The sequence below is a fragment of the Fistularia commersonii genome, chromosome 31 (assembly GCF_037954325.1).
Source record: "Fistularia commersonii isolate RoL2024-O1a breed Wild chromosome 31, RoL_Fcom_v1.0, whole genome shotgun sequence".
Taxonomy (NCBI): Eukaryota; Metazoa; Chordata; class Actinopteri; order Syngnathiformes; family Fistulariidae; genus Fistularia; species Fistularia commersonii.
Window position 1 is genome coordinate 4,558,831 of NC_141314.1, and position 22,765 is coordinate 4,581,595.

Below are 22,765 nucleotides of genomic sequence, written 5' to 3' on the forward strand. Positions count from 1 at the left end.
AATGTTTTATTTGAAAACAATAAAATTGAAAGAAAGGAAACCACAACAAATTGTTCCAATTTGACTTGCAATTTATTTCAAGTGAAGGTTAAATGAAAATCCATGTTTTATTTAATCGTCATACTTAAAAAAAACTTTAAACAATTCATTTACACCCCAAACACACACACACACACACACACACACACACACACACGGACAGACACACACACAAACCGCCTTTATTGCAGGGCCTTTAAAGGCCCCCGGCTGTCGATATGCATCATTTTCATGCCCGCTTAGGTTTTTTTTTTTTTTTACAGCCGTTTTTCGGGTTTTACCGACGGATGGAGATAAAAAAGGTGTGTGCGGAGAAGGTGTGTGTGTGGAGGGAGACCGGCCAGGCGTGAGTGTGTCGTGCAAACGTGCGCAGTCTTGTTGCATACTTTTTGAGAAAAAAAAACAGGAACAACAAAAACAAAACAAAAAAAAAAAAAAAAAACACAACACCACCGTTGCATCAGGAAGGCGCCGGTTACATGAACGGGAAGGGACGCTCTGGGTTTGGGGGTCACCTCGTGGGGGACGGGGCCGCAGACACGGTGCAGCTGATTTGCAGAGAGGTAGACGAAGGTAGGCAAAACATTTTAAACCATTCTAATGTTTTATCATTTCTTGTTTTTTAGTAAATATCTAGCCATCCTGGACTGCTCTAATGCGTGAATATTCATCCAATTGTTTGGATCCCATAACCCCGACCTTTTTTTGGTTTTGGAAAAGACCAATCCAAATGGTTAGTGATGTTCACGTGTCATATTCATGTTCAAAAAAATAATATTTTAACCAACGAAATTGCAGTATTTTCTGAATCGAAACTTTAACAGAAAATATAGTGGGCCTAATACAGATCCTGGAATTCACTGAATAAATCGTATTGCTTATAAAGCCTTTAGCGGATCTGGTTTTTCCAAGGCTTCCAGGAAGTTGAAGCGCTTTCGAGATACGAATTCAGGGTCTCTGGAAATTTGAATCGGGAGCAGAGACAGGAGTGTGGTGACGATCATTCAAATAACAGATTAAAAAAATGGGAGAGAAAATCTAAGCTAACAATGTTCTGTGGGTGCATAGCAAGTGGATATCACCTGCATCAGCCCTCCTGTTCGGTTTCGCACATTCGTCAAACTCCTGGCGTTTCCACGGTAACACCTGCAGCCTTTAAAAGCAACAACGGATGGCCTAATTTTGTCAAGGCTACACAAATGAAACAAGCGTTCGTCACGTGTGCTGGCGTCCCCTGGATTTGCAGCTCTATCTCCAGCACAAAACCAAACAAAAAAAATTAAATGAAATTAAATTAAAAAAAATAATAAATCGAAATCAATAAAATAAAATAAAATAGGAATTGTTAACACCTCGCTCCCCAACCAAGAAATACAAAATGAAACCCTTTTTGTTCCAGATCACAATTCATGTTTGGTGTGAAATGGCTTTTTAAAGAGTAAAATCCCCAGTGTTTTTACCTCATCGCAACATCAAACCTGCAACTGCAAATGCCTCGGAATTACACTAAAACAACATCCCATAGAGCAGAGCAGCCCTCTGTACACGTATGGCTGCGAGGAGGAAGAGGAAGAGGAGGAAGAAGACACTGGATTAACAGGGTACAGCGCTTTCCTTCTGATGACACGTTCTGTGCATCAGGTGGAAAATCAAAACATCAGTCACAAGCGTTCAAGAAGAACAACTGAGGTTCTGTGCAAAAACAGAGAAGTGCAACTTTTCCTCGTACAGTTCAGTCCGTTCCAACATCCAGGATCCGCGGGGTTCCTGCTCTGAAACCTTCCCCGAGAGAACGGTCCGGCTAACGTTTCCGGTTATTAGAAAACAGCCATTGTGGGGAACACGCCGTGGCGTTTAGGATTATTTTGTCTCGTACAAATGTGAATAAAAAGACCTTTTAAAATAAATGGCTGCGTCTATGGGGCTTGTTTAAGGCTAGCTAGTCAGATATGTTGAGCTAACTCAAAGTCTAAATTCTAATTATATCATTTCAGGAACACGAAAAACAGTCATCGCCTTCTCACTAATCTAGGGCTAGTGAGTGACAGGGCTGAGCTAAAGAGGCTTAAGCCAAAAAAGTATAAACATTTGTTGCTAAATGCTGAAGCTATTTAGAGTCATTTATCTTTCTGTCTCCAATGCACCTGGTTTTCAGCTCCTGGTAGGAAATGTTGAACGTTGAAATAGAAAGGAAAAAGAAGCTACAGTCTGCTTAGCAAAAGGCTAACTATTTAGCTAGCTCTGGCTGTTGATGTTTTGTTTTCTACTCTGACATTACAGTATCGAAGCGGATTAAAATGAGCACAGATTGCACAAAAACAAAAAACAAACAAAAACATGCCATTATTGAAAACCTAGCATTAGTGACTTCTAGCAATCCCGCATTCGCTTTACAGATAATCTCATTCAGATTCATGTGTGCATTTTTTTTTTACTTATCAGCATTACTTTCAGTTTTCATAAGCATCCTTAAATATAAGCAGAATTTTTTTTCTATTTATTTCATATTCAAAACATTAGAATGATTCTTTTATTATTTTCTTTTAATTATTTTCATTCGCTTATTAGTAGGATACTTGGTTTACCTGCAAGCATTGGAAAAGGAGTATATATTGTACTGACTAAAAAATGTAATATTTTCTCTCCAGTTTGAAATTGGAAACGCATGGTGGCGTCTACATTGGCTGCCCAACTTCTGGCTTCCTCACACCAAGCTTGTGAATGAGTGAATGAAAAAGCTACGCGTTAGTCAGAATTATCTTCACAGGGCCACGGTGATTTACTCCTCAATAAATCCAGAATATTCCCAAACTCATATCCTATAATGTATGTATTAATTTTTCCACCTGAACCGTCCTGATGTTAACAGCGCCCCCTTGTGGTGTGATTATTATTACCGATAAACGTTCTCATCAGGTAACAGAAACAAGACCGGGATCCACAAACTCCATCCTTCAGCACTCGCCATCGCTGCTGCCGTTGACAACGATGACGACAGGGGCGACGGCAGGGCAGATGTCTCGTTGGTCGGCTCCCGGCTCGCTGTGGTCAATGCCGTTCGAGTGCACAGATGTCTTGACCGTGTCTCGATCGTCCTCCACGACGCTGTGAAGGCAGAAACATGGGCAGCCGGTTTACACAAACGGCGTGGAGACATTGTGTGTGACCATAATTCACAAATCCATGGACGAAACCATGCAATAATCACTTTGAAATTCACCTTGCTTTGCAAAACTAACAATAACATGAAAAGTGAATCCCAAATTTGTTGATTCACTTGACTTATTTAAGGGTTGCTAGCTAGACATGCTAAGCTAAAGCCACTCCAACATGTAGCATGATGATAATAAATAAGAAGTGGTTTCTGATGACTGCCTGAAACTTCATGCTAAATAAAGACGCATTAATAAACAATGCAGAAGGGGTCAGTACATAGTTAATAATATAGTGTACCAACAAAAAAATCATCAAATGAATTATTTGTGACTATATACTTAGATTAAAATAAAATATGATAAAAAATCTGTTTTGCTCTTTCATAATCATATTTGTCCACATGCACTTTTTTAAATTCAATATTTCAATATTTTACATTTACCATTAATTTTATTGTTTCTTTAAAATCTATATGTTGTGTATATGTATATGTCAGTATGGTGCCCTTAAGTGTTGAGTAACAAGCCTTAACTAAAATATATTATTAATATTATTATTATTATTGATATTCGATATAAAAAGTGTCAGAAAATCTAAAATTGAACAATTATTGTATTATCAATCTTTGTACTTTATCGTGAAGTGGTCATTAAATCTTGTTGCTTTTGCTGATGATCAAAAATTTGTCATTGGTGTTAAATGTAAATGAAGGGATAGAGATGCTACAGCTGCTGTGACGACCCCACCCGTCCACGCAGCCGTTTCCTACGGGGGTCCCAACGGAGTCGTTCTCAGACAAGGAGCTGCAGGACCTCCTTTCCTGCCAGGACCGGCCCGTGTCCGAGCTCTTCCTCCTGGCCACCGCGGGGGCCGGCGGCCTCTCGGAGCCAGCCCTGGACGGGGCCCCCGGCCCCTCGGGGTCCCTGCCGGAGTCACTGCTGGCGCGGCGTCCACTTAGGCTGTCCGAGGAAGACACATGGCTCATCTGGCCCTCCCGTTCGTCTGTGCAGAAAAGTACGGTTTGCTTTGTTAGTTTATTTGTTCATCCAGCAGGGGGCGCCAGAGACGAGCCCAGAAGACACCGGGGTGAGAGGCGGGGCTTAACTGGGACCGGTCAGCTGTCAATCACGGCTTCCAACCATTCACCCTCTTATTCAATGAATTTACTGTTTTTTGAACATTAGGAGGACGACAGATGACGCGGGGAAAACCCAGGAAAACAAGCGTATTCAGAGCTCGAGTAGGTCCTTCGGTCCGAAGTCTGTCGGTGGATTCGGTTCAAAAGTTTTGCAGACGAGGTCAATCAATCACGGAAAAAACGATAGATCTATGACAGCGACGCTGTGACCTCTTTTAACTGTGTGTGTGTGTGTGTGTGTGTTAACGCCGCCGCCGGCTGCCCTCTTCTGTACAAACAGTGACACGACACATCAGATTGGTATCCCTCCAAAGCGCGACATGGTTTGACAGCAGCCTCAACTTGTCTGTGTGTGTGTGTTTAGTGTGTGTGTGTGTGTGTTTGTCTGTGTGATTATACAACCTCTGACCTCGTCAGTGTTGAAGCCACATGTTGTATAATTTTGCTGACGCGATAATTGAGGCCCGGAGCGCCAGGGTCACGGGGGGACTGAAGCGTCCGAGCAGAATTAAAAATCAGGCTGTCAAAACGAGTAGGTTCCAGGCTCCGATCCAACCGGGTTCTCCATGCGTGGGTTCTCCGTGCATAGAGTAGGCTCTCTCCAGGTTCTCCTCGTTCTCTGCACGTTCTCCATCGTGCATCCAAAAGTCAGTAAGTTCACTGAAGTTCACCCGATTGTCCGCAGGCTTGAATGAGAGTGAATGGTTGGATGTTTCTATATGAAGCACTTTGATTGACAGCCGATCTCATGATTGACAGGCCCTGGATCTGAAGTTCCCTTTTTATTTCGGGGGTTGGCACTTCCTGTTTACCTCCGGATCCAGATTCCCCCGCCTTATTACGCCGGCGCCTCAGGATGACCTCCAGCTCGCTGTCCTTCTTGCCCGGCGGCGACGGCCCAGATTCCTGGGAGCCTCGGCTTGGGCTTCGCTTCACCGTCTCCTGGTGAGGTGGAGGAGGTGAGGCAAATGACCATCACTTAACTCCCTTCAGAAAAAACCCTATGACCTTCCGACATCCTTAAAATGTATGTTTATTTGTTTTTTTTTCTTACCAGGATGCCCTTAAGTTCGTCCATGGCGCTCTCCTGCTGCTTCTCCTCGCTCGCTGTGGGCTGCTGGGAACGTAGGAGAAGATTTAACCTCCATGATGCTCTGTGTCTCTTATGCTTTGGTCACATGGTATGAAAGGTGGGGCTTAACGTCAATTTTGTACCAAAAAAGGGGAGAAGATTTGGGAAGTGGCGTCCCTCACGGCTCGATTTTAGATCCTCTTCTATTTTTATTCATGTACGATTATTTGTATATTTGTTTATGTTCACTTGAAAGCGTCATGGTGGCCCTCCGTCTCATCCCTGTCACCTCACGCAAAGAAGGCCATCACATGATGGAATTTTAAAATGAGTATCTCTGTTAACTGACCTGACTTGCTGCAATAAAAGACTGGTAAATCCAGTGACGGTGAAGCACGTCTGTGTGTGTGTGTTTGTGTGTGTGTGTGTGTGTGTCCAGGGAGCGGAGGAAAAGCCCTCTGTTCACCCCCGGAGAGCGGCGATGAGATCACATGACAAGATCGACGGTCGATATACTCACTTTCACTGTGATCCTCTGCGGCACAGAAGGCAGGAGGAAACAATCAGCCAGAGAAGAAGAAGAGGAGGAGGAGGGGAAAGAAAAAGAACAAGAGGAGGAAAAAGAAGAAGGGAGGGTTGAGAAGGATGATCAAATCAAAGAGAACATAACATGCATTCTATCAATACATAATATATACGATGGATCTACAAAAATATTTAAAATAAACAGATATTCAACTTCTGTTTCATTGCTTTCATTTTGAATTTTCATCGATGTCATCCATGTCTTTTAATCGATTTCCGTCCATGTATAAAAATGTCTTCCTCTGCTGTTTTCCTTGCTGACCTTTGACCTGCACTGCAGCCGCCTGACAACAGAAAGATAGATGGACAGACAGCTAGTCTATCTATCTATCTATCTATCTATCTATCTATCTATCTATCTATCTATCTATCTATCTATCTATCTATCTATCTATCTATCTATCTATCTATCTATCTATCTATCTATCCATCTATCCATCCATCCATCCATCCATCCATCCATCCATCCATCCATCTATCTAGCTAGCTAGGTATCTAGCTAGCTAGCTATCTATCACAATGCAACCTCTGACCACAATGACTATAATTGCTTCCTTCATCTTCTCTCTTGAATTTTAATTGAAATGTGCATATTTTTTAAAAAACTTCCGCACTTGGGGCAAAATTTCTTGCTTATTAGCATTTATAAAATACATATGTATAATCTTACATCACACAAAGTATAATAGAATAACATAGTTCACATGTTTTTCATATGGTAATTTTTTTTGCGTCTTCTGTAGACGAAGACGTCCACAGACGGAGAGAAAGAAAGAAGGCGGTCCGACCCCCTACATCCACAGCGTGGCCTAACCTTGCTGTCCTGACTCTTGACAGGACGCAGGACGACGCCATGCTTGATCCTTTCCATCATCTCGTTCACTGCTTTCACCTTCACGTCGTCCACGCCTTCAGCCGCTGCAGGGGGGGCGGGGACGATGGGTGGGAGGGTTAGGGAACTGCGGGAAACTCCAATCAATGCGGTGGATGTTCAAAGAGGTCAGAGGTCAACCTCACCTGGCGGCGGCTCCACCTTGGCGGCGGCTTTGGAGCTTTTGGAGGATTTCCTCATGATGGCGATCAGAGAGCTGTGATAGAGATTTTCCAGGAGGTTAAAATCCCAGCACCATTTTTCAATAAAAATATTCCAATCAAATGCGACATGGAAGTCATTCCGGGTCTCCCAGACATGGAAGAGTTAACATTAAATAATAAATGAATAATAAAAACGGAAAGAGGCGGCCGACACTTACCTAAGGGGGTTGCACCTGGAGGGTGGCGGCGGGGGCGGGGGTGGCGGCGGAGGGGGCGGCGGGGGAGGCGGCTGTGGAGGAGGGACCGGCGGCGGGGCCACCCCGGGATCGGGAGGCGGCGTCACCACCCCGGGCGTCACCGCTGCCTTCTGGCTCTGCTGCAGCTCTTCCACTGAGGACAGGAAGTGAAAATAAAATAGTACATAATCTCTATATATTCACATTCAGATACACTGTTTTTGCTTTCCTTCTATTTTAATGTAATTTCTCTGAATTTGATTGTGACTTCGACCAGGAGGCGCCCCAGAGCCCAAAAAGCCCAGCAAATGTGAACTAGCCTACAATAAGCAATCTGTTCCTGACCTGCAAATAACAAAAGTTTCTTTTACCCTTTTTTAAAGTCCTTCTATGTCATTAAAGCTGAGAAAACTTCTTTTCTATGCTGATGACTCTCTGCTCAGTAATGGCGAATACCCGCTCCCTTTTATTGCCGATGCTTTCACCATAACATCCCGCAAAGCAAGCTCGGAAACACCTCTATCCTGGTTGATACCCCTGCAATAGAAAATCTTTGGAGGGAGCTGAAAAGTCCATATTGCCCAGCCAATGGCCCCGAAATCTGAAGGATCTGGAGAAGATCTGTACGGAGGAGTGGGCCAAAATCCCTGCTGCAGTATCTGCAAACCTGGTCAAGAACTACAGGAAACATCTGATCTCTGTAATTGCCTACAAGGGTTTCTGTTCCAAATATTAAGTTATGTTTTTCTGATGTATCAAATACTTATGTCATGCAATAAAATGCAAATTAATTACTTAAAAATCATACAATGTGATTTTCTGGATTTTAGTTTTACAGTCAGTCACTCACAGTTGAAGAGTACCTGTGATAAAAATGACAAACCTCTACATGCTTTGTAAGTGGGAAAAGTGTATCACATACTTATATGTACACATTACACACATTTGGGCCATAAAAAAATGACTGAATCTAAATTAGTTAATGTGCAGGATTAATTTAATTAACAATTTGAACGGCTCAAAATTGCACAATCCCACTCGCCGGCACGCATTGGTGCCCCAATGCTACCCGGTGGCTGAACTGTATTCAAGATAAAACTGAATTTAAGTCATTGAATGAATATTTAGGACTTGTGTTAAAGTCAGCAGCTGAGAAAGAAGGCCAAGATCCGCATCACCGTCACTAACTGCAGTATTATGGGATGCGCCAGGTGTCCAGCAGCTCCCTGCTATTTATTCCCCACGGTTCAGCTCCACGTTTGGACACAACGCTGTGAAAGAGCCTCTGTTGGTCTTTTGAACAGACGCCGCTGGTGCTCGGGTCACGTGACCCGGCCAGAACGGCAGGCAGATGTCAACTGAATCCGCCGGAAGCAGATGGTCAACTGTCACACACATACACACACACTCACACACACACACAACTGTCACACAAATATACAAACATAAATACAAACAGGTGTTGCACAAATATTGATGCAACGGTCGTTCGACAACACACAACTGTTGCAAAAATAAATACAGAGCAGTCAAAGTACAAAAATGTGACACACACACACACACGTACATGAACACACACATAAGTCACGAAAACAAACACAAACACAACTGTTACAGAAATAAACAGAAAGCAGTCGCAAAAACACAAACACACACACAAACACAACCATTGCACAACTAAACACACTACAGTAACACACACACACAAAACACATACAGTACATAAGTCACTAAAACACACACAAAAATACACAATCACACATATAAGTCACGAAAACACACACAAACACAATTGTTGCATAAATAAACACAAAGTGGTCGCAAAACCAGAAACACACACACAACCAAACACACAACAGTAACACACACACCCATACACAAAAACACATACATAAGTCATGGAAACACACACATAAGTCACAAAAACACACGCAAACACAACTGTTGCAAGAATAAACACCAAGCAGTTGCAAAAACACACAAACACACACATATATAACAGTTGCACAAATAAACACACAACATTCACAAAAGCCCTCGCGCACAACTGTTGCACAAATAAACAACAGTCACAAAAACACACACACACACACACAACACAGACAATGGCAAATAAAAACAACACTAACACAAAAAAACAACCATCGCACAAATCTCTCTGTGTGAGGACCACGCTCTGTTGCTATGGTAACCGTCAGTGTTGATGTAGAGTTTTGACTTGCTTTCGTTGGATCCATAAATAGAAACTGCATTTATGGACTCACGTTTATTGTTTTTTTTTCCAAACAAGTGTGTGTCTATGTATGTGTGTGTGTGTGCACATGTGTGTTTGTGTGTGTGTGTGTGTGTGCGCGCGCACACGTGTTCTTCCACCCACCTCTGACTTCCAGCTCCCGGTTCCTCCTCTCCGTCTGATCCAGCCGTCCCTCCACCTCCTTCTTCTCCACCTCCAGGAGCTCCAGCTGCCTCTGAAGGGCCTCCAGCTGCTGCTTCACACAGGCCTGGTCCAGCTGAGCCTCCAGGCTCTTCAGCTACACACACACACACACACACACACACACACACACACAAACATACAAAGGCAACCGTGACTTGAAGCTGTTATTGATTTTGATGTTCTGATATGATTCAAATATGGCAGCGGTCTCACATTGGAGATAGAGATGCTCTACATGGGTTTACCTCCTGCTGGTGGCGCCGCCGCTCGTCCTCCAGGGTCTTGGTGACGGCAGCCACGTCCTCCAGGGCCTTGAGCAGCTGGACGTCGGGCTCGGAGCTCTGCAGCAGCAGGACGCTCCGCCGGTTGGCCTCTTTCTGCTTTACCAGCATCTGCAGCGGCAGGTAGACGGACCTGAGATTAATTCATTCATTCATTATCTATACCGCTTACCCTGCGATCTGGGCCGTGATGTGATTGGTCGAGATGGGCGGGGTTCGCCCTTTCCCAAACATTCACCCTTTTTTCACGCGTCCGGGCAATTTTGGGTTATTTTTACAACAAATGATGTCCATTTAAAGAATAGTAACTGAAACCTTGGATGCAGAATATATGTGGAAAAAAATAAACATGGAGTAGTATTTTGTTGGTATATTTTACTCAAAGTTTCCAATTACCATATGTAGAAAAAATTTTTTGGGGGGCTGAAAAATGGGAAAAATAACAATGAAAATACTTTTAAAAATACAATAATAATCATGGAAAATATAGATGAATCAAATAGGTACAAAAAAATCAACAAACCGATAAATAAAAATAATAAATAGGTGTGTTCCTTTACCTCATGAGCGTAGCTCTCAGCCTTGACCCGCAGACTTTGCTCCAAGTCCAGCTGCTCCTTCATCCCCTCATACTCCTGCGTCGCCATCAGGGACACTGGACAGCGAATCATACACACACTTTTTTCAGAAAAATGCACAGACCAGCCTCATTGGGAGTGGCCTGGGACTCACCTCTGTTGAACCTTTTGATGGTTTTGCTTTGCTTCTCCACCGTTTCGCGAAGCTCCATCACCTCCTTCCGATCCCTCTCCGACTGCAAGCGGCGAAAAATAAAAATAAATATAAAAAACTACAATATATAAATATCATTATAAATTTTATAGAAATATAGAAATTATTATGTTATCCTAGTGAGATCAACTTCACTTTTCATAATCATTAATGAATTTTTCTGTGTTTTTTTTCCACTTATTTGACAAATTCCCTGCATTTCTCTGAAAACATATACGATATTTTTTATTCTTAGTTGTCACCTGCACCGTCAGCTCCTCTATCTGCCGCTGCTGGTCATGGATCTGACACACGAACGTCTTCTTCTCCTCCAGCAAGGAGTTGACCGTCTCCCTCAATTCTGAGACAAAGCAGACCATCACTCATACCAGGAATGCATTTTTATGTTGCTAGTTAGCTATCTAAGCATTCGCTAACATCCACAATGTAAACATACCTTATATATCCCGTGCATTTTTAAATAATAGAACTTTTTGTGCATGTTCTGACATGCCATGTTTGAATTTGAATCTACAAAAAAGTTGTTTTTTTTTTGGGGGGGGGGCGCATATATTTTAGCATTAACTCTTTTCTGAATGGGAATTAGCAAAATACTAGCCAGCTTTGGTGGAAACTGCCGGTCGTGACATCAGGTCACCAAAACTGCTCAATCAAGCTGTTGTATATACGGCGTCAAAATTTAGACCAGGGGAAAATTGACCAATCAGAAACCAAATATAGTTGGGATTAAACTCCATTAGCATTGTTAGCCATGGTCCGAAACATAAACAATTAAAAAGTCAGCAGTTCATGCAGTCAACCACATACCAAAAATAGCGTACAACCGAATGTCAACAAAGCCGTCTTCCTGATGTAGCGCCACGTGATGACTTATTTGTCTGCTCCGCACGCTGACTAGCTCCCACATGAAATTTGTTCTATTGTTGCAAATGGGGTACGTTGGAACAAGACTTGTTGGATAAATTTGTGGGTCATGGCGACGTAATCGCAGATACTATCGGCCGAGGACGTCATAAACCGAGGACTGGCAAAAGATGAAGCCGCTGGCTGTCTAATGCTACCTATACATCTAAAGATTTTCTTAAACCTACTCACATCTAAAGACCAATTTTTCGATTTTTCGACAGCTCCACTGTCATTCACATACAGCCGACAAATACCGATCTAGCAATTGTTTATCTACCGGGTTTCCTTTTTCCGGTTTCATCGGAGCTCATCTCTTGGTCGTTGATTGGGTTACATTGCTGTAGAGAACAAAGGACTTGCGATAACACATTTGTATTGATCTAAACCAGGGGTCCCCAAACTTTTTCCTGCGAGGGCCAAATAACTTTTCCCTTCTCCGACGGGGGGCCGGGCCAGTTTGTAACAAAAGTGTGACGATCGCAGGGGTGTCTAAACATAAAAATTTATTGTTTTCCAGAAAGCCACACATAATCAAATATTAACCCTTTCTGGGATATTAACAGGAAAAAAAATAGAAAATAAATAATAACATTATTAATAAATAATGTCTTTGTCTCATCTCAAACAGCCTTTTCTTTGAATTGAACAAAAAAAATAATCCTTTGTCCACTGCAGGTTAAACACCCTGCATTCTGAATCTATTTTTCTCTTACCTGATCTTTTTGCCATTATTCCATGTTATTTGACAGTGGTGTGTCCAGAATTTTTTTTTTTTTTTTTTGTGAGCAAGGTTTCAGATGAGGCACAAACTGCAGCAGGGTGGAATAGAAGGTTACGTTCTATGCATGTACAAGTCACGATTACGTGGCCAAAATGAAAACCCCAAAAAATTATGATGCATCTCTGGTATTGTTCAGGGGCCGGGCAAAATGTGGAGGCGGGCCGTATCCGGCCCCCGGTCCGTAGTTTGGGCACCGCTGATCTAAACCCAAGACTACGAATAGACCGATCTAACACTGCTTAGATTATCATCTTATACTTTACAACCGAGATGGCGGGAGCGTGCTGTGACTCCAGTAGGACTCCTAAAATTTCCTCTCAACTTTCAGTTTTAACTCTGCGACCATGAGAATCATAAGGTGTGAGCCCAGCTGCAGTAAAGTTATCCCAATCGGCGAAGACGCCGGAAACATCTGGTTCCCTGCATGTTGTAACTCATCCAAACACATTATCATCCTGATGATAAACGCTACCTTTGACCTGCTGCTGGTACTGCGTGAAGTTGTCGGGGCTGACGTCTGCGCCGTCGGCCTCGGCCTCGGCGTCAGACTCCAGCGGGATGCAGTCCGAGATGCTGGGGAGCAGCTCCTCCAGACATGGCCGTGAGGACAAGCTCAGGTACTTCAACTTCCTGTTCTCACAGTTTAACTAAGGGGGGCGGAAAGGAGGGGCAGAGACAAACATCTTGACACCTGGATTTGAAGATTCAGGCTCAAACCATCATGGTGGATATCAAATTTTATAAATATACAGGAAGTTCTAAGACCAAATCTGACAAATGAAGAAATCCAACAGGAAAAATTTTTAATTTCTCTTGGTAGTTAGGTAAGGTTATTTTCATTTATTTATTTTTTTAATGAAAAGAGAAAAAAAAAACTTTACATCTGGAATCGTTTCCAATTAAAAGTTAATTAGCAAATCAAAAGGATTAAAAATGACTGAAAAATGATGAAATTATTAACCTGACATCCCCTGATCAACTGCAAAACAACAAGTGCGCAAAATAAACCCTGACAATCAGATATGAGTAATAATTCCCCCATCAATTCTCAGCAAATTGTAAAAATTAACCCGATAGAGCGATTATTTATCCAGTCATGAACAAAATATTTTAAATGATGATGAAAATTGTATTTTGATTTGAAAATTGTGAAAAAAAATTGTGATTTGATCTTTAATTATGAGGGGAAAAAATACATATAAAGATGCAGATGTAGGATTTCCCCCTCTGAGAGAATACACATACTGACACACACACACACACACAAACACACACACACACACACACACACACGCAGATATGCACACACACACACATATTGATCAGTGACGCTGAATCCAACCTTGGTTGCCAGAGCCTCAGCATTCTCCCTACACGACTTCTCTATCTCCAACTGGGTCTGCAGGACGCTCACCTCCTCGATCACCATCTGGGACACTGACACACACACACACACACACACACACACACACACACAAACACACACATTCATTACATCATAAACAGATCTGGGACATGTTCCAGCACCCGGCCTGAGACACTGCCGTTAAACTGCCGTTATTACTGTGTTATCACAGAATTTTCATTATTAGTACATTGTTGTGTGTGTATGTATGTATGTGTATGTGTATGTGTGTGTGTGTGTGTGTGTGTGTGTGTGTCTGTGTGTGTGTGTGTGTGTGTGTGTGTGTTCGTGCATGCCTGCATGTGTGCGTTTTGTCAGCCTTGTTCATCAAGCACAAATAGCTGAATAAATTATGCCTCATCCTTTTCATACAGGGTTTTAAACAGCGTTCCGCAATTACACACACACACACACACACACACACACAAACACACGCATGCACACAAAGTACTTATGATGTCATGTGCTGTTGCTCAAACTGAGAAAATTCAGGAAACAAAGGAACTGCAGGTGATACTTGCTGTTGTTCTTTGTGTGTGTGTGTGTGTGTGTGTGTGTGTGTGTGTGTGTATGTGTGTGTGTGTGTGTGTGTGTGTTTGTGTATGATGGGATGTTGGTTAGTCGCCACCATGAGACGTGCTGGTTATTTTTATAAAAAAAACTAAAATCAAAAACGACCTAGATATGGCGAGTTTTCACTGTCGTCGACTTAAAAATACAGACGGGCTCTTTCCACGTAATTACCGTGGAATAACACCCACCCTTCACTATCACACACTGTTCGGATCACTTCATTATTTTGGTGTAATTCATAAAAATAAATAACTAAATTACTAAAAAATAAAATGGAAGTCATACATACAAGTCAAAACTTTTTTTTTTTTTCACTAATTTTGTCATGATTACTAAAACGTATTAAAACGTATTATAACGTAACGACTGCAGTGGTATTATAAATCAAAAGCATCTGAACAAGCCTGAGATAGTGAAAGAAATCTTGGAGATACAAGGACATGAAAAGAAATAAATGACCAGAAAATATGTTGAAAAAAAGGTAAAAATGAGTGATATCAACATTCTGCATGTACCAAATCTGGGTTTTAACAAACAGATCCAGGTCCAGTTAGCCTAAAATTTTCCTGGTGAAAACAAAAACTTCACAATCAGTCAGATTGTGATCGATGTGTTATCGAGGCTGAAGGCGTCTTCATCCCCCTGACAGACAGGAAGTGGCCGCCCCCACCCGTCCATTAGCGGCGACCGGCAGGATCTAAAATCAGATTAAACCTGACTTCAGCTCCGCTCCTCACAACATCTGGATCCCAGAACGTTTTCCTCCTCTCCCCTTTTCCCCTTTTAGATCTGGATCATTTTTAAATAATTTTTTAAAATATTTTTTTAACCAAAAAGCATTTTATTTATTTAAAAAGCTGTTTTTTTAATTTATTTATTCAGCAATATTTGATTTTTCTGCTTGTTAGCTTGATAGCTTTTTAACAAATGTGTAATTCCTGGTATTATTACATATTTTCAAGATAAAAGCCCAGAAGAAAAATAATAAGCATAATAATAAAAACAATAGATAAAGTGTGACCCAGTTCAGAGGTGTCCTCTCTACTGGCCACCGTCGCCATGGCGACCGGCATGACCAGCTGACCTGCATGTGTGTCAGTGAGGCCTTCGGGCTCAGGTTGCCCCCCACCCATGAAGTCTCAGGTGAACACAACACTCTGACACACACACACACACACACACACACACACACACACACACACACACACACACACACTACACTGCATACACACACACAAAGATGCATTAGATGCTTTTAGAGCAGGGTTTCCTGGAGGTACAGGAGTTATTGGTGGAGGTGGGGGGGTCAGCCATTAGATGAGGCCTGCAGGATATTAGTTTAAAAAAAAAAAGTAGAAAGCATAAGAAAAAATCCTCAAAAAACCTAGGAAAATAAAACAAACATACCAAAATATTCCAGAAAAAAACTGGGAAAAATAATGTAAAAACATTCCCCAACAACAAAAAGAAAATAACTAGACAATAATGAAAAATAATAATGATAATAATGTACAATATAATAATAATGAACATTTTAGCATTGTTAGCATTAAACACGATAGGTTGTATTTAGGGTCTTGGTCTTGTTATCAATGAGCTTCAGGATTAACACGCTGATTTCACTTAATCCGGTTCGAACCCAGGATTCCGGAGCTTGTTTTCCCTCCCGGCTTATTAGGATTACCTAACTGTAAATCAGCCGGATTAAAGTAAACCATTAACTAATCCCACAACTAATCCCACGGGTTAAATGTGGGAGTGAGAAACCTTTGTGAGATATCGGATGGATCCACACAAGTCTATGATTTTCCAGGTTTACCAGGACGTGTGTGAACCCTGGAAATGAAATAGCATACGCGCCAGCTGGTGTTTAACGGGATTAGCTCCGCCCCCTCCCTCCTCCATTGTTCTCGCCCGCTGAATTATTCAATTACACGTGAATAATTGACAGTTGTCACGTGGTCGGCGGGCCGCCGTGAGCGCCAAGGCTTCGCGCTGAATTCGGGCGACGAAACAATGACGACAACAACCCAATGGAAGCGGCTAATTACAGGAAACAAATGACCCAGATGGAAGAAAAACAAGACTTTTCTGGAGAGAAAAGTTCTAAGATCTGGAACCACCCTTGGATCTTTTCATTACTCCATGAAAGACCAACAATTAATGATGAAATTACCCCAAATTTCAAAACAAATGACATTAAGGCATCGACTAAATTCCCTGAAAAAAGCAATGATGAAAGATCAAAATTGAGACATGTTATATGGGAAAAATCCACTCCCCCCCACCAAAAAAATTCAGAAATGACCAAAAATTGGATGCAAAATTCTCTCTATTGCGGTCTTCACATTAAGTAAAAAAATAATAGGACTAATAGATGAGTAATCACCTCGTCCTGTGAGTCAGAAATTATTGGAAACTTCATAAAAACATGATTGAAATTAAAATACATTCATGTATTAATTTAAAATTTGTAATAATTTCTTGAAAACCATGGAAGTTTATTTTCAGATTTTATTTTTGAGGCTTTTAGATCCTTTTTTTATACATTTAGTTTGTGTTGGGGGGTCTTTTCTGAATATTTCCGTGTCATTGTCTTTTCTAATTTATTTTATTTATCTATTTCAGATATATATTCATATTAAGAATTATAAAACTGATTTTGAGTAACTATTTATTGTTTATTTTTCAATCGAATTTGCTGTCAAGATTGCTCGCAGAAAAAAAAAAAACACAACCTAAATTCATTATATTCAAAATTTTCATTTTAATCATTTAGCGTAAAACAAAAGTCTTTCTTTTACAGAAAAATGAAAAAATTAAACCTTCCTTGTTAGAAAATCTCTCTTGTTTTGAAAAGTAAAACCACTTCCTGCTTCTGCGTCACTCAATGCTCTCCAGTCTTTCACAATAAAAGCCCGAATAAAGACATTTCATCTGAAATAAAAGCGGCGACGGGTCTTACCTCCGAGGACCGTCATGACTTACATCCATACACACTAACACAGACACACACACATACAGTCACACCGCTGACCCCACTATTGCCATGGTAACGGGGAAACCCTGCCCTCGCCGGCATTCAGAAGGCGAGGTGTCGAGTTGTCAAGTCGACCAGGATATGGAGGTGTCAACTGTCTAGCGTGTGTGTGTGTGTGTGTGTGTGTGTGTGTGTGCGTGCGTGTGTGTGTGTGTGTGTGTGCGTGCATGCCTCACACTCACCTCTCTTGATGTGTTTGAGTTGTCTCTCAGCCTCGTCTCTCTCCTCCGTGAGCCTGGTGCACTGAGGAACACAGTAAATACTCCGTTACTACAAACACAGGATGGCCATTAACACACACAGAGGGAATCGAGTGATGGAGGGATGGATGGAAGGAATGATGAATTGGGGAACGACTCCATAATAGATGGATGGATAAAGAAATGGATAAAATGATGGAGGAATGGGATGTATGAATGGATGGATGGAAGGATGGTAAGATGATGGATGGATGGATGTGTGAATGACTTGAAGAAATAAAAGGTAGGATGGATGCATGCGTGGGTGCAAGAAATGAATGGAAAGATGAATGAATGAATGACCCTAAATGGATGGATGGATGGATGGATGGATGGATGGATGGATGGATGAAAGGTAGATGATGGATGCATGCATTGGTCCAAGAATGGAAAGATGAATGAATGAATGACCCTGAGATGGAATAATGGATGGATGGATGGATGGATGGATGGATGGATGGATGGATGGATGGATGGATGGATGGATGGATGGAGTGATGAATGACTACACGGTGAATGAATGGAATGTCTGCTGAATAAATCAATGGACGGATGGATGGATGGATGGATGGACGGATGGATGGATGGATGGATGGATGGATGGATGGATGGATGGATGGATGAAGTGGTGAATGACTACACGGTGAATGAATGGAATGACTGCTGAATAAATCAATGGACGGATGGATGGATGGATGGATGGACGGATGGATGGATGGATGGATGGATGGATGGATGGATGGATGGATGGATGAAGTGGTGAATGACTACACGGTGAATGAATGGAATGACTGCTGAATAAATCAATGGACGGATGGATGGATGATGGATGGATGGATGGATGGATGGATGGATGTGTGAATGACTTGAAGGAATAAAAGGTAGATGATGGATGCACGAGAAGGTGCAAGAAATGAATGGGAAGATGAATGAATGAATGAACCTAAGATGGAATAATGGATGGATGGATGGATGGATGAAGTGATGAATGACTACACGGTGAATGAATGGAATGACTGCTGAATAATCAATGGATGGATGGATGGATGGATGGATGGATGGATGATGTGATGAATGACTCCCTGGTGAATGGATGGAATGACATAAATCAATGGATGGATGAAATTATTATTGGATGGATGGATGGATGATGGATAGATGAATGAGCGAATAACCTCAAGATGGAATAATAGATAGAATGGATGGATAGACATAATGGTGAAGGAGTTGATGCAATGCAAAAGGAATGAATGATTTCCTGACGGATGGATGAATGGATGGAGTGATGAATGGGTGAATGACTCCATGATAGATGGATGGATAGAAGTACTGATGATACAGGATGCACGTCGGCCATGTTCCATCTCTCCCTCCGACTCTGTCTCTCTTGCTTCCCCCCCTCTATCTCTCCACTCCTCCCCTCCCTGTCTCACGTCAAGCTAAATTTAGCATCAGCTAAACCCCAAATTTTGGGGTCAGCCGGTGCACGGCGCGAAAAGACACATTCAAGGACAGACGGAGAAAAACGGAAAAACCCACATCAGGCTGTGAAAAAACAAATATCCTCTATTGCGTTGCTTCAAGCTACCAGCCAGCTGCATCACGGCTAGCTGGCGTCGCTTCCTGCCCTGCTGGGAGCGTTGACCCGGAATCTGAAGATCTTTAATCCCGATTCCAATCCCTGAAATCACCTCCTGAGATGGAGCTCTTCTGTCCAGGTGCACTCAGAGGAGGGCATCCCGTGGTCAGATGATCACATTTTTCCGACCAACGTCTAATCAGCTGTGTCAGAGACGCACCGTGCCCTCCGAGGAGACGGCAGCCCAGAATAATCACATAATAATTGGCAAGTTGGACGTCTTGAAGAAAAGAAGAAAAAAAAAAACAAGGGGCGGCAAACAAAGACGAATGTCGTTTCCCCGGCAACGGGAGACTGAAGACGGAGCCTACCCAAGGTAAACGCTGGGGTAGGGGGCGGGGCTTAACTTGCAGGGATAAACTGTCAATCACAGACATCCAAGCATTCTAGAGTCTTCATTGGTTCTCCTGACAGTATTTGGGTTGCAGGAGGAGGATGGAGAACCTGGACAGAAACCAGGAAGGAGAAGATGGATGGAGAGCCCGGAGCGGACAACCCAGTCCATCAGTCCAGAACCTGATTTTCAAGACTTTACTTTGATTTCTATTTAAATCATGAATTTTTTCCTGATTTTCATTAAAAAAATCTGAGCATTTTGGTCAAAATTCTTGAGGATTTCAGTCAAATTTCATCTGAAAAATCACAAATAATAATAATTATTTTCAGACTAATAATTCAATTTTCTGATTTTAATCTAAACATTTGGAAACAGGGTCAAAGGCCACTGGAGGATGAACACCCCCACCACCACCTCCACTCAGGACTAAGAGGTTGTTCTCTCTCTGTCTCCGTTGTGATGTATCCGGTGGGGTTTCCACGACAACGTTACATTTCGTTTTCAAAATGTTGCGATCTTTCCGAAACACAACAAATACGCTGTAGCACACCCACCAGGCCAGCTGTGATTTTTGCCATGAGCCAAAACATATGCGTAAGAGACACTTCCTGTCTCTGCGTAATAAAAAAATACATAGGTATTACAGCAAGCGTAAACACTATCAACAGCAAGTAATCGAGTATTGGTACAGAAGTGATGGTACTACCCCCGAAAAAATAAGAATATATGTATTGGGAGTGTATATACATATGTGTATGTATATATGTGTGTATATATATATGTATACATGTATGTATATACATATATATATATATGTATATATATATATATATATGTATATATATATATATATGTATATTCTATTGTAAGTCGCTTTGGATAAAAGCGTCTGCCAAACGCAATGTAATGTAATATACATATACATACATATACATATATATGTATATATGCATATATGTATATACATATATATGTATATACATATGCATTTGTATTCATATGCATATACATATGCATACATGTTTATACATATACATACATATACATACATATGTATATATGTATGTATACATATATACATACATACGTATATATGTATGTATACATACATATGTATATATGTATGTATATATATGTGTGCATATGTGTCCGTTTTTTTACATAGATATATTTATCTATGAAAAGAATCAATAATAGTAGTAGTAATAATAATGTAGCGAGTCGCAAATGTTGGGGTTTATGTTGATGCTTGTTTTCTGTGTGATTTTGGGGCTGCTGGGAATTTTGTGGATGTGGTTTGCGGTGCAATGAATTCTGTTTTTTTTTCACCTGGAATTGAGCGGGAACAGTTAGTTGTATTGCAGGCTTGAGTGGCTTGGCTGTGGCTGTGGCAAACAACATCTATTCCTCATTAAACTGACATTTTACCATCACACAGGTGTTTCACCGCCGAAATCGCTACAATAATAATAATAATAATAAATAAGAAGAAGAAGAAGAAGAAGAAGAAGAAGAAGAAGAAGAAGAAGAAGAAGAAGAAGAAGAATGGGCATCACTTCTGCCTCGCAGCAAGAAGGTCCCTGGTTCAATTCCCATCAGAAGTATGTGGAGTCTCCATGTCCCCCATGTGTCTATGTGGGGTTTGCGCCGGGTTCCTCCTACAGTCCAAAAAAAGATTCAGGAGCTTTATCGCAAACCCTGAATTGTCCAGATGTGTGAATGAGAGGGTGAGTGGTTGTTAGTCTTTGAATGTGACCCTGCGATCGACTGGTGAACCCTGCCTCTCGCCCAATGACAGTACAGATGCCCATGCAGGATGCAGGATAAGCTGTGGATTATGAATTAATGGATGAATGAATAAGAATGATCATGATAATTATTCTTATTCAGTGTTTTCAGGACATCTCTACGTGTGCAGCGTATATCCTGTTAAGGGGGTTTGGTGCACAAACACATACAAAGAGAGAAGCGAAAAACAGAAAGTACACAAATGCATACAATATGTGGCGTGGCACAAGACCACACACACACACATACACACACACACACACACACACCTGCACAAAGCACGTTCTGTTCCCTCCCCTCTCCAACCCGGACCCCTCCATCCGCGTCCTCCGACCCCCGGAGGGTCCGGGCGCCCCGCTTTACACCCCCCCGCCCCCTCCGCCATAAACCCTGACACAATCAGCGCCTTCATCCCCCCCTTTTTTACCCAACAAAAAGAAGAATGAAAGAAAAATGGTTGAAAATCCGTGTAAATCCGCGGTGTGAAAATACCGGAAGGGCGTAAAATAAAAACCGGAGACCACCCCCCCCATCCTCCACACACACACACACACACACACACCGCCACCACCACCCCGTCCGGTGCACCGGCGAGTTTAGGGAGGGGTCCGCTCTTTGATGCGCCGGTAGAAGCCGGCCGGTGAAACACACAGGTGGAAACAAACACACACACATGCACACCGGAACCGACACCAAGCTGCAGGACGGTTCGATGAATAAAAACCCGGTGATTGACGTTTCCCTCCATCCGGTGTTTTACCTGCGCCTCTCTCTCCTCCTCCTCGGCTCCCTCCATATGCACCGATGACAAACTGGGGAGCATTCCCTTTCCTTTCCTTCCCCTTCTCGAAAAAAAAAACCCAAGCAGAAAAGAAGAAAAGAGTGATGATCCCCCGCTACTTTCCTCTCCTTGGAACCGGAACTTGGGTTCGGGCAGGTTCGGTCAGCACGTGTCCGGATGGGAGGCCATTATTTCTCTCCCGAACACATGGGATGAAGCCCCGGTGATGATGACGATGATGCTGATGACGATGCTGCCGCTGCTTGCCGGTGGACAGGACCCTCCCCACCCTCCTCTTCCTCCTCTCTGCGCCCCCCAACCCCCGTCAGTGTCAGCATCAGCTGCACCCCCTCCCCCTCTTCCTCCAGTCTCCAGGCTGCGCGGCAGGCAGAGTCGGGCCAAACCATTTGAAAGGAGGGGAGGGGGTGGGGGGAGGTTGGAAGGGACCACACACAATCACATATCGGGAGGTAAAAAAAAAAAACATCTATTTTGTTCGTTTGTG

At 42.3% G+C, this 22,765-nt stretch overlaps 1 protein-coding gene across 4 annotated transcripts; it reads right to left on the reverse strand.

The window, feature by feature from the left end:
- Positions 1–53: 53 nt before the first annotated feature.
- Positions 54–22,583, reverse strand: shtn3 (shootin 3). Of its 4 annotated transcripts, none has more exons than XM_086139303.1 (17): positions 22,240–22,583; positions 17,659–17,719; positions 13,801–13,895; positions 12,931–13,105; positions 11,014–11,111; positions 10,712–10,793; positions 10,540–10,634; positions 9,944–10,090; positions 9,639–9,792; positions 7,244–7,415; positions 7,008–7,078; positions 6,805–6,908; positions 5,926–5,940; positions 5,388–5,450; positions 5,146–5,275; positions 3,942–4,197; positions 54–3,144 (listed from the first exon to the last, which is right to left on the reverse strand). In XM_086139303.1, the coding sequence occupies exons 1-17, from the start codon at positions 22,300–22,302 to the stop codon at positions 2,994–2,996; spliced, it is 1,932 nt and encodes a 643-aa protein (XP_085995429.1). In that variant the 5' UTR covers positions 22,303–22,583; the 3' UTR covers positions 54–2,993. The 4 variants fall into 4 exon arrangements, with proteins under 4 accessions (XP_085995429.1, XP_085995432.1, XP_085995430.1 ...); XM_086139306.1 differs by lacking the exon at positions 22,240–22,583 and adding an exon at positions 19,515–19,615; XM_086139304.1 differs by lacking the exon at positions 22,240–22,583 and adding an exon at positions 19,255–19,498.
- Positions 22,584–22,765: the final 182 nt, after the last annotated feature.

Coding starts and splice junctions, on each gene's coding strand:
- shtn3 (XM_086139303.1), bottom strand. CDS start 22,302: ATGCTCCCCAGTTTGTCATCGGTGCATATGGAGGGAGCCGAGGAGGAG. Junction 10,794..11,013: donor TAGAGGAGCTGACGGTGCAG/GTGACAACTAAG, acceptor CGCCGCTTGCAG/TCGGAGAGGGATCGGAAGGA. Junction 7,079..7,243: donor TCCAGGTGCAACCCCCTTAG/GTAAGTGTCGGC, acceptor TCTCTATCACAG/CTCTCTGATCGCCATCATGA.